A 13,099-nucleotide genomic window follows, 5' to 3' on the forward strand; every position below is an offset into this window, starting at 1 on the left:
GAGCTGGGATTGATGGAGTTATTGTCACAAATGGCTTTATTTACTTCAGACCGACCCTCTCTGTAGGCTGTCAGATCCATAGACATCATATATATATATATATATATATATATATATATATATATATATATATATATATATATATACACATCATATATACGTAGACGCCTCATTGAGCGCTGGAGAGTGAACCAGCGCCATATTGGATGGGTCTCCGCTGTCGAGTTTTGCTGCAGTGTCAACGTAGTTTCCCCACAAAACTCTTTTGTGGACCAACGCGTATATATTAAACACTAATAAAAACACTTTTCTGCATAATTGGTTGATAAATAATATTAACACGGTGAATAATCTCCTGAATGCAAGTGAATTATTAGAATTATTATGATATTATTATTAGAATTATTCCTACACACCAAGAACCCAGTAGAGGCAACACAGGATTAAAAAGTAGAAGAAGAAAAAAAGCATAGCTTCATATATGAGTAACGAAGCAGAGCGCTGGAGGATTTAATGTACTGCACAAAGGACAATCATGAGACAACAAGTGGGGAGAAGACATTACATTTAACAAAGAATGAATGAAGAATAACATAAACCTAAATTAACACTAATACACACACACACACACACACACACACACACACACACACACACACACACACATATATATATATATATATATATAATATACTTTTCAACACCAGTCTGAGACAAAATAGAGTCCCAGTGCTGTGGAAAACCTCCTGCCTTGTTCCAGTGCCTAAAAAAACACAACCAGCTGAACCAAGTGACTACAGACCAGTTGCCCTGACATCTCACATCATGAAAGTCCTGGAGAGACTCTTACTGGCTCACCTCAACAAGCAAGTAAACACCTTTCAGGACCCATTCCAGTTTGCATATCGTAATGGACTTGGGGTTGAAGATGCCATCATATACCTGCTCCAGAGAGCACACTCTCATCTGGACCATTCAGGCAGCACTCTGAGGGTCATGTTCTTTCATTTCTCAGTGCTTTTAATACCATTCAGCCTGCTTTGTTATGTGAGAAGCTCCATAAATTCCAGGTGGATACCTCCACAACCACCTGGATCTATGACTACCTCACAAACAGACCCCAGTTTGTGAGACTGAAAGGTTGTGTGTCTGAGATGGAGGTCAGCAGCACTGGTGCACCACAAGGAACTGTACTCTGGCCATTCCTCTTCACTCTGTACACCTCAGACTTCCAGTACAACTCTGAGTCCTGTCATCTGCAGAAATACTCTGATGACTCTGCAGTTGTGGGGTGTATCAGGGATGGACAAGAAGCAGAGTACAGAGAACTGGTCAGTCAGTTTGTTAAATGGTGCGGTGACAATCATCTCATATTAAATAGCAGCAAAACAAAAGAGATGATTGTTGACTTCAGGAGGAAGAAGAATAAACAAAGCACTGTTTCCATCCTGGGAGAGGAGGTGGAGGTGGTGGAGGAATACAAGTATCTTGGAGTTCAGCTGGACAACAAACTGGACTGGAAATGCAACACTGACTACATCTACAAGAAAGGTCAGAGCAGACTGGACTTCTTAAGGAAGCTGAGATGGTTTAACGTCTGCACCAAGATGTTGCATATCTTCTAGAAGTCTGTTGTGGAGAGTGCAGTCAGCTTTGCAGCATCTGCTGGGGTAGTAGCATCAGAACCAGAGACTTGAAGAGAATCAACAAACTGATCCAGAAAGCTGCTTCTGTGCTTGGAGTAACTCTGGAGCCGCTGGAGCTGATTGTCCAAAGAAGAATGCTGCACAAGCTGATGAAGATGATGGAGGATTCTTCACACCCTCTCCACAACACAGTGATGAAACAACAAAGTGTGTTCAGTGAGAGGCTTCTTCAGGTCCGATGGAAGACTGAAAGATACAGAAGATCATTCCTGCCAGCAGCCATCAGCCTCCGGAACAAGACAAAATTTGGATTGTCTTCATTAAATCTTACTCCGAGGTTTTTGGAAAGTTAGCAGCCCTTGTGTACCAGGAAATGTCCCTCGGCAGTCTAAACCTATCGCAGCATAACTAAGGGATAGTTAGATAGCTAGGGATCCCTAACTATTGGACTTATCAAAATATTTTAACTTAAAAGCACGTTGTTTTTTAATGTTTTACAGTGATCTGTATCATAACAATGTCTCTGCCCTTTGTAACAAACCAAACTGTGAGGAAAAACAGGTAAAAATCCGTGGAGTTCTTGTCGTGGTTGGACCTACACCTTACAAATAAATGCATTGGAGGCGCATGGAGACCCATCCAAGATGGCGGCACGATGAGACGTCAGCTCGTGTAGGTGGCGTGATACAATGCGGCGTCTACGTATATATGATGTCTATGGTCAGATCAGCCTGCGGGCAAAGCGAGTGGATTGAGACTCTTCCGCATTAAGCCCCGCCTCCCGCCACTGCACTACATCGGGAGCGCGCACCGCACCTGCTTTCACCGTCATTGTAACGTCTCATAAACAGAAGGATTAGGCTCATATGAACTTAATAAAAAAACAAACTACAATGTCAACACATAGCATCCAGCCCTACATGTTGGAACCTGAATCAGAGCCTGAAAACGAAGTGGAAAACAGCAACCCACAGCAACGAATGCAGCAGGATGTCTCTCTTTGGTAAACTCACCAGCCATCGTTGGAAATAACTTTATCCCACGTTTTCCACCCGCCTGATGTATTTGTACATGCCCTTGTTAACCAGTAGAAGGTAACCAATCACCCAACCTTATCCCCCGGGACGTCACAAGGATTTCCACGTAGAAAAAACTCTCTAAAACCACGTGTTTTTCGTCGCCATGGAAACCGAGTGGAGAGCGTGCTGGAACTCAAACTCAAACTCAAACAGGCGTTTAGGTGATAAAAAAACAGTTCACATGTCTGATGAGGATTCAACACTGTAACACTGTAGAAAGCTCAGAAAACTCCAAATACCAGAATAGGACCCCTTTAATGTTTGCGTCTCCCAACTCAAACTGTAGACAGCGTGCATTACGGATTTGGTTCTTTGGACTAATAACATTACAAAAACTATTCTGCCATACTCGAAGTTTAATTCAGTTCTCTGTGATGCATCCATTCTTCAGAGCTTGTAAAAAAGGCAGTACTGCTCCTGCTTCCACCAGTAGCCATGAAGCTGCTAGTCCCTCACAGACAGCAGCCAAAACCCAGCTAATGACTCCCTTTCCAGCAAACGCTGCTTCTCCTGCCTCCTGTGCTGGTCCTTTCATGCAGCTTACTAAGCAAGGTCTACCTCGTGGTTTAAATGGCAATGCACCATCTCAGCCAACAGTAAGTAGCTACCCAAAGCATGCATTTGGAACAACATTAAGATCATTTAATCCAGCCAGTTGTACGCGATGCACGCTTCTGTTTCCCGTGTCGGAAATGTGCATCTGCTAATGAGAAGGATGTTGTTTTTACTTTAACTGGTTTTAACAACTGGAAAGCAGCACTTGGTCGAGACAAGGGTCTACAGAGGCATGTGTCCAGCCATAACCATGTCCATACTTCCAGCAGGGGGGACTGTTGACTCCTTGTTGGTTGGTAAAACACAACTTGAAAAAAACCATTACTATGTCAAGAGTGTAGGCAATGCTGTAAAGTTTCTCTGTGTCAATGAGTTGGGGCTGCGTGGGACCACAGAAACTCTGACACATGACAGGCCTACAGCTGAAGGTGATTATATTGCTTCAGGTTTGTTTCTAAAACTGATGGAATACACTTTGGAGAAAGATGAAAAACTGGCAAACAAAATATCAAAGTATCCCCAAAAATGCAAAATACACATCTAAGGATATTCAAAATGAAATAATTCAAACATTGGCAGACATGGTTCTTGGAGAAGTCAAGAAAAAATATGAAAGTGCTGATTGTGCAGGGTTTTGTCTGAAAAGTGATGGCACCAGGGACAGGTGCAGAGTGGAAAATTTGTCTGTGATGATTCGATTTGTGAGCAATTCCATAGAAGAGCCTCTTATTGGGTTGCTTGGCCTGGGTCAACTTGATGCAGAGTACATCACCTCTGCAACACTGACACACCTTGTCATGGGCTTCTCCTGGCAGTGTTTAGTTTTTCCTTTTCTCCTGGATTTTTAGGCGGGGCTGAGCAGGTTTCCTGGAGGCTCAGGGCGGAGTCTGGAGTGCTAATGGAACACACCTGCTGCTCATCTGGCGCTGCTGTTTAAGCACCTGCAAGAGCTCCAGTCTCCACCAGATTAGCTCACAGTACCTGGTAAATCCGGCTCCTTGAGATTTTCCATGTTCCCGAAGGGTTATTTAACCAATGTTCTTTGCTCCTGCTATCTATGTAGCGCTGCCTTGCCTCACCTTGCCTGGATTGACTCCACCAATCCAGAGTTATTTCCAGCTGTTCCACTTGCCTATTCGCCCCGCCATCTTGTTCACCACGCCTGGGAACTTGAACCCCCCCCGCCACCTCTCGAGCCAACCAACCACCCCTGGTCACAGTAAGGTTCTTGCAAAAATGGAGCAATCTCCGAGACTTCATTTCTTTTGGACACCACTAATTATCTTCTCCTAGAAATACAACCTGGACAGAATACCCAAGCAATTCTACATACACTTGCAATAAATTGTGCTCCTACTTGCTGTCTGCATGTTGGGTCCAACCTCGTGTGGCAGATTCTCCCTGCCGTGACACACCTTTCTGATGCTGGCTACAATGCTGACAACATACTGAGCCAGTGTTATGATGGAGCCTCTGGGATGAGTGGAGTAAGAGCTGGTGTACCAAAAGAAGCTTGGAAGACATGTTCCTTACATACACTGCTACAACCACCAACTGCACTCGGTGGTTGTGCATGCCATGCAGAGTGAACCATGTGCAAGAAGATTTTTTTTTTTTGTCTCCAACTCACTCTTCAGCATTTTTCCGCATCATTGTGTCCAAACAATATGATGCTCCTAATCTTAGAAGGCTGCTTCATATTTGATGGACAAGCCACTATGAAGTGACAAGATGCATTGTGGAAAACAAAGACCAGATTCTCCACATACTCTCTGATATGACAGAGGATGATAATGCTGCAGTTGAGCTGTGCTTTTCACTTCCTGCAGACAGACGCTTTTTCTCTCCCTCCCGTTCTCACGCTGACCTGCTGCTTCTTTGTATTGTCATCTATCTATCTGAACCTCTTGCTCCATTTCCTTCTGAATTTAAATCATGGATCTGGTCAGCTGGTCTCTCAATGCAATTTATAAAATCTTTTTTTCCCCGAAGAATAGGCGAAGGGGAGCCTGCAGGTCCTGATGGAGTGTATGCTGCTGGATACGTGATGAAGATCATGTGCCTGCTGCTTCTTTCTGTGGAGGATTTTAACACGATTGGATTTATGATATAATATTATGGTTTCCTGGTGTCTTGCAAATTCTGGAAGATCTGTGATGGACTACACCGAGCAACTAGCACTTGAACTCATGCGTGACGGCACTGGACCGCGAATGAAGCTGGTTGTGGTTCTGGAGCTCTTCCGTAAGTGGGAAACATCTTGTTCGGTTTTGGTGGAAACTGACCCCCGATTCGGCTGTTTGGGAGTCCGACTGAGACCACTAAGGACTCAAAGGCTGAGCCAAATGAAGATCAATGAAGATCAGCTTGACCCAAAACAAAGCTGTTATCTAGATCTGGCTCCCTGACTGACCTTGGGCAGGCTGGTTATCACGTCTCCTGGAATGTAATGCTGTCTGACGCTCAGTCCCCCTCCCTTTCTGAGGCCTGTGGAACTTAAACTGAACTCATGTATCTCTAATGTATCTCTTATCTTGTAAGGCAGCGCTGGTAAACTAGCTGCACAGCCTAAGCTTTAGCTTGGTTCTGTATTACTCTTTTGTCATTAATGTTACATGTCTGACTTTGGACGAGCTGACTTGAACTCTGAATTTCCCCTCGGGGATGAATAAAGTATCCTTGATTGGATTTGATTAGGCCTTCTCTGTCAAATGAAGAGGCAAGACTTCTTTGAGACTGGCAAGTTTTTAGTGTGAGTGCTTGGTGTCTTGAAACCAGCCAATGCAAGACTCCAGTCTCAGACAGTTAATATGTGCAGCGCTTCTGAGGTTGTTGGTGCAGCACTAGTTGTTAAAAAACATGCGAGACCAAGACGATGAGTACTGGGGAGAGTTGTCTCAGGCGGCTGCTGGGGATGATTCACATCCTCCAAAGAGAACAATGAGCAAACATCTCGGTGAAAGTGTGGCGCTGTCAACTGTGGGCCATACAGACTCTGCCTCCCCTCATCAATCTCTGAAAAGGTTTCTGCTCAACATCCTTGACAGGGCTATTTCAGAAATTGAAAATAGATTTTCAAAGAATGTGATGAAAGCCATATCAAGCCTTGCACCCAAATCTAGCAAATTTCTAGATTCAACCCTGTTGTGCCCACTGACTGAGCTGGCTGGCTCTGTGGCAGACAACAGCAACACCACAGTGACCTGTCCACTGTGTGTAAACACCTGCAGGAGTACAAGGAGGCCTTTCCTATGTTGCATTAATTGTATGTGGCAGCCCTGGTGATTGGTGTGTCTTCAGCATCGTGTGAGAGTTCATTCTGCACATTGGCACGGGTCCTAACCCCGTACCGTCGCACCATGTCGTTTGACAGAAAGAGGAATTTGGTGATATTGGCCCATGAGAAGACCATTACTGGACATGGACAACTTTGTGAGTTTTTGGGCAGAAAAGTAGGAGACTGTTATTTTAAAGTAGGGAATGAGTTTGATTTAAAAAAAAAAAAAAAGGAAAAAGTCAAAATTAAGAAAATGTCCTGTGTTGGTTGTCTGTGTTTGCTGAACTATGCCAGCTTAGTTTTATATTTTAGTTTATTGTTATTTGGCCGTCTGAGACATTTGTTATGTTGTTAGCAGTTAAAACTTTGACTGGTGTTTGTAATTTTTTTTCTTACTTTACTGTATCTATTATTTGTATATTCCTTTCTCTCTGAGGGATTGCCACCTTATTGTGGTCAGAGGGGTTTGGTGCCTCAGTGACCCTAAGAGCTGTACCAGCAGGAGCTTTAGTTTCTGGTGGGACACCCAAGCTGGACAGGTCTTTGGTTCGAGGCCTGATGAAGTGGAACCCATTTCTTTAGTGTCAGACTAACAGTCCCATTAAGAAAACACAAAGAACAATAACAAAAAGAGCACAAGCGTGATGTGCACGCATGATGCCCCCTTCACGTATCTGCCTGTCCCCTCAAGTATGCATTCCTAGAGCCGGCCTTGGTCCTCAACGCTGCAGTTCTCTCCACTAACAAGAGCTGTAGGCTGCTTGCAGAAACTCTGCTGTCCTAACGGCCCTAACTGACCCGGTCAGAGTTGCCAGTTCTGGCTGATTTCAGAGCTGCTCCGTCAGTAGCTCTGTATAGATAATGAAAAAGAAACGCCCACATTCTGGAGGCATTATTGTATTTTGACCAGATACTTTTGCCATTACTCCGTGTAATATTTAGGATAACTATTCCTTGCTAAAAAGCTGAATGTTACTGATTTGGCAACGTAGCAGGATACGTAGCATGGGAACTCTCCTGTTGTCTTAGTATATTGAGTGCGGCTCTTGTGGAATTAACAGTAAGGATCACTGATCTAGCTCATTAACCTTCTCGCCAGTCATCCTGTTAGTCCCTATACCATTAACCTGCTGGATTACTGGTCATTTGTCAAGCATTTCTTAAAGCAGGTCCATTGGGAACCCTACCATTAAAATAAATTAAATAAATTAAAATTACTTCATAGTTTGTTTAAAATCCCCTGAAAAATAAAGAGAAAAATGAGAGGAAATATCACCAGGCATGCATCCGTAGGAATCTTTATAATACCTAAAAGTGAAATCAAATGCACTGTTCTGTATCGAGTAGTGGAAAAAATAGAAGTCATTACAAAACTCACCAGTAACATAAATAAATCATATAGAATTTAATGTGCTCTACATATACCCCATTTAACAAAAATTCATTTGAATGTTGAAACTCTGATTCTTAAGGACATGAACAGATGTGGTGTAGATATTTACCGAAAATATCACGACCAAACAGATAAAGTTTACCTGTCCAGGTTGGGCTTTCTCACAAACAAAGGTTTGGTAGTTGATGGCAAAACTTGGAGCATTGTCGTTTACATCTGTAATGGATATCAGAACCACAGCTTGGCCCACTTGAGTCCGGTCCACTGAAATAAAGTCACACCTGTCAGGTACATACAGATGGTGAACCCAAACCCAGGACATGGTGAACTTACAGCTCTCAGTGGCGATCACAGTGATGTTGTGCAAAACACAGATCTCCCGGTCAAGCTGCTTGCTGGTCCGGATGATACCTGAGATGCTGTCAATGTCAAAGTAGCGATCCACATCGGAATTCCTGTCTATAGAGTACCTAAGAAACACAGATGGTCAATAAGATGGTCAGATACACAGTCAGACATACAGTTGGACAGGCAGACAGCATAGACAGACACTAGGTTAGACAGGTAGTCAAATGGTGAGACAGGCAGGTGAACAGAGAGACAGGTGACCAGACAGGCAGGTGACCAGACAGACAGGTGACCAGACAGACAGGTGACCAGACAGACAGGTAACCAGATGGACAGGTAACCAGATGGACAGGTAATGAGACAGACAGGTGACCAGATGGACAGGTAATGAGACAGAAAGGTGACCAGACAGACGGGTGATGAGACAGACAGGTGACCAGACAGACAGGTGACCAGACAGACAGGTAACCAGATGGACAGGTAATGAGACAGACAGGTGACCAGATGGACAGGTATTGAGACAGAAAGGTGACCAGACAGACGGGTGATGAGACAGACAGGTGACCAGACATACAGGTGACCAGACAGACAGGTGACCAGATGGACAGGTAATGAGACAGACAGGTGACCAGATGGACAGGTAATGAGACAGAAAGGTGACCAGACAGACGGGTGATGAGACAGACAGGTGACCAGACATACAGGTGACCAGACAGACAGGTGACCAGACAGACAGGTGATGAGACAGACAGGTGACCAGACGGACAGGTGACCAGACATACAGGTGACCAGACAGAAAGGTGATGAGACAGACACATGACCAGACAGACAGGTGATGAGACAGACACGTGACCAGACATACAGGTGACCAGACAGACAGGTGACCAGACAGACAGGTGATGAGACAGACAGGTGACCAGACGGACAGGTGACCAGACATACAGGTGACCAGACAGACAGGTGATGAGACAGACACGTGACCAGACAGACAGGTGACCAGATGGACAGGTGACCAGATGGACAGATGACCAGACGGACAGGTGATGAGACAGACAGGTGACCAGATGGACAGGTGACCAGATGGACAGGTGATGAGACAGACAGGTGACCAGATGGACAGGTGATGAGACAGACAGGTGACCAGATGGACAGGTGACCAGACAGACCAGACACAGCGGTCATGAGACAGACAGGTGATCAGACAGACAGGTAACCAGATGGACAGGTAATGAGACAGACAGGTGACCAGATGGACAGGTAATGAAACAGACAGGTGACCAGATGGACAGGTAATGAGACAGACAGGTGACCAGACAGACAGGTAACCAGATGGACAGGTAATGAGACAGACAGGTGACCAGGTGGACAGGTACTGAGACAGACAGGTGACCAGGTGGACAGGTACTGAGACAGACAGGTGACCAGATGGACAGGTAATGAGACAGACAGGTGACCAGATGGACAGGTAATGAGACAGACAGGTGACCAGATGGACAGGTAATGAGACAGACAGGTGACCAGATGGACAGGTAATGAGACAGACAGGTGACCAGATGGACAGGTGATGAGACAGACCGGTGACCAGATGGACCAGACACAGCGGTCATGAGACAGACAGGTCATCAGACAGACAGGTAACCAGATGGACAGGTAATGAGACAGACAGGTGACCAGATGGACAGGTGATGAGACAGACAGGTGACCAGACAGACAGGTAACCAGATGGACAGGTAATGAGACAGACAGGTGACCAGGTGGACAGGTACTGAGACAGACAGGTGACCAGATGGACAGGTAATGAGACAGACAGGTGACCAGATGGACAGGTAATGAGACAGACAGGTGACCAGATGGACAGGTAATGAGACAGACAGGTGACCAGATGGACAGGTAATGAGACAGACAGGTGACCAGATGGACAGGTGATGAGACAGACCGGTGACCAGATGGACCAGACACAGCGGTCATGAGACAGACAGGTCATCAGACAGACAGGTAACCAGATGGACAGGTAATGAGACAGACAGGTGACCAGATGGACAGGTAATGAGACAGACAGGTGACCAGATGGACAGGTACTGAGACAGACAGGTGACCAGATGGACAGGTACTGAGACAGACAGGTGACCAGATGGACAGGTAATGAGACAGACAGGTGACCAGATGGACAGGTAATGAGACAGACAGGTGACCAGATGGACAGGTAATGAGACAGACAGGTGACCAGATGGACAGGTGATGAGACAGACAGGTGACCAGATGGACAGGTGATGAGACAGACCGGTGACCAGATGGACCAGACACAGCGGTCATGAGACAGACAGGTCATCAGACAGACAGGTGACCAGATGGACAGGTAATGAGACAGACAGGTGACCAGGTGGACAGGTAATGAGACAGACAGGTGACCAGATGGACAGGTAATGAGACAGACAGGTGACCAGATGGACAGGTAATGAGACAGACAGGTGACCAGATGGACAGGTACTGAGACAGACAGGTGACCAGATGGACAGGTAATGAGACAGACAGGTGACCAGATGGACAGGTAATGAGACAGACAGGTGACCAGATGGACAGGTAATGAGACAGACAGGTGACCAGATGGACAGGTGATGAGACAGACCGGTGACCAGATGGACCAGACACAGCGGTCATGAGACAGACAGGTCATCAGACAGACAGGTGACCAGATGGACAGGTAATGAGACAGACAGGTGACCAGATGGACAGGTAATGAGACAGACAGGTGACCAGATGGACAGGTGATGAGACAGACCGGTGACCAGATGGACCAGACACAGCGGTCATGAGACAGACAGGTAATGAGACAGACAGGTGACCAGATGGACAGGTAATGAGACAGACAGGTGACCAGGTGGACAGGTACTGAGACAGACAGGTGACCAGATGGACAGGTAATGAGACAGACAGGTGACCAGATGGACAGGTAATGAGACAGACAGGTGACCAGATGGACAGGTGATGAGACAGACCGGTGACCAGATGGACCAGACACAGCGGTCATGAGACAGACAGGTCATCAGACAGACAGGTGACCAGATGGACAGGTGATGAGACAGACCGGTGACCAGATGGACCAGACACAGCGGTCATGAGACAGACAGGTCATCAGACAGACAGGTGACCAGATGGACAGGTAATGAGACAGACAGGTGACCAGGTGGACAGGTACTGAGACAGACAGGTGACCAGATGGACAGGTAATGAGACAGACAGGTGACCAGATGGACAGGTAATGAGACAGACAGGTGACCAGGTTTTGGTTGACTGCTTGGTCTGTTTTCATGCTGGGGTACCATCCCACCTGATCGGACTGCTGGGGAGGTCGGGGTCATGAGCTGAAACTGATCCAACATTTGTCCCAATTGGAGCCGCCTCAGAAACCAGCAACGAGGTGACGGAGGGCGAAAAAACCGGGGGCTCATCTACGTTCTCCACCAGGAGTCGAACCGTCGTGGTGTCCCTGAACGCACCCCCTAAGATGAAAGGGGTGTCGACCTGCCGATTGGAGGCTTCCACGTGCAAAACATAACTGGATTTTGTTTCAAAGTCCAGCGTCTGTGAGAGGAAGTTTAGATGTTAGAACTGGACAAATATTCACTCTCTCCACATCGTCTTCTGTATGACTGGACTCCTCGTACGTCACTTCCTGTTAGGCTCACAGCTACTTTACAGTCTCAGGCGGACATTTTACGCATCGTAAACCTGCAACTCAGGCGGACATTTTATACGTCGTAATCCTGGAACTCAGGCGGACATTTTATACGTCGTAATCCTGGAACTCAGGCGGACATTTCATGCATCGTAAACCTGCAACTCAGTCGGACATTTTATACGTCGTAATCCTGGGACTCAGGCGGACATTTTATACGTCGTAATCCTGGAACTCAGGTGGACATTTTACGCGTCGTAAACCTGCAACTTAGGCGGACATTTTATACGTCGTAATCCTGGAACTCAGGTGGACATTTTATAAGTCGTAAACCTGCAACTCAGGCGGACCTTTTATACGTTGTAATCCTGGAACTCAGGCGGAAATTTTACGCGTCGTAAACCTGCAACTTAGGCGGACATTTTATACGTCGTAATCCTGGGACTAAGGCGGACATTTTATATGTCGTAAACCTGCAACTCAGGCGGACCTTTTATACGTCGTAATCCTGGGACTCAGGCGGACATTTTATATGTCATAAACCTGCAACTCAGGTGGACCTTTAATACGTTGTAATCCTGGAACTCAGGCGGAAATTTTACGCGTCGTAAACCTGCAACTCAGGCGGACATTTTATACGTCGTAATCCTGGAACTCAGGTGGACATTTTATACATTATAATCCTGGAACTCAGGCGGACAATTTACGCATCGTAATCCTGGAACTCAGAAGGACATTTTATACGATGTTTTCTTATAACTCAGGTGGATATTTTACACATTGTTTTCTTATAACTCAGGCGGACATTTTATACATTATAATCCTGCTACTCAGGCAGAAATTTTATAAATCGTAATCTTGCAACTCAGGCGGACATTTTATACGTCGTAATCCTGGAACTCAGGCGGACATTTTATACGTCATAATCCTGGAACTCAGGCGGACAATTTACGCATCGTAATCCTGGAACTCAGAAGGACATTTTATACGATGTTTTCTTATAACTCAGGTGGATATTTTACACATTGTTTTCTTATAACTCAGGCGGACATTTTATACATTATAATCCTGCTACTCAGGCAGAAATTTTATAAATCGTAATCTTGCAACTCAGGCGGACATTTT

At 45.7% G+C, this 13,099-nt stretch overlaps 1 protein-coding gene across 1 annotated transcript in view; it reads right to left on the reverse strand.

The window, feature by feature from the left end:
• The window catches only part of LOC306758063 (cadherin-7-like), a gene marked incomplete at both ends in the record, with an annotated part of 85,140 nt that overhangs the window by 28,705 nt on the left and 43,336 nt on the right, over positions 1-13,099 (reverse strand). Inside the window, 3 exons of the mRNA XM_079243279.1 lie at positions 8,093-8,214; positions 8,284-8,420; positions 11,627-11,880. Of these exons, the coding sequence (XP_079099405.1) occupies positions 8,093-8,214; positions 8,284-8,420; positions 11,627-11,880 (513 nt within the window). The remainder of the gene's footprint in view (positions 1-8,092; positions 8,215-8,283; positions 8,421-11,626; positions 11,881-13,099) is intronic.

This window comes from Telmatherina bonti (assembly GCF_933228915.1).
Source record: "Telmatherina bonti genome assembly, chromosome: 7".
In the NCBI taxonomy this organism is placed as follows: domain Eukaryota; kingdom Metazoa; phylum Chordata; class Actinopteri; order Atheriniformes; family Telmatherinidae; genus Telmatherina; species Telmatherina bonti.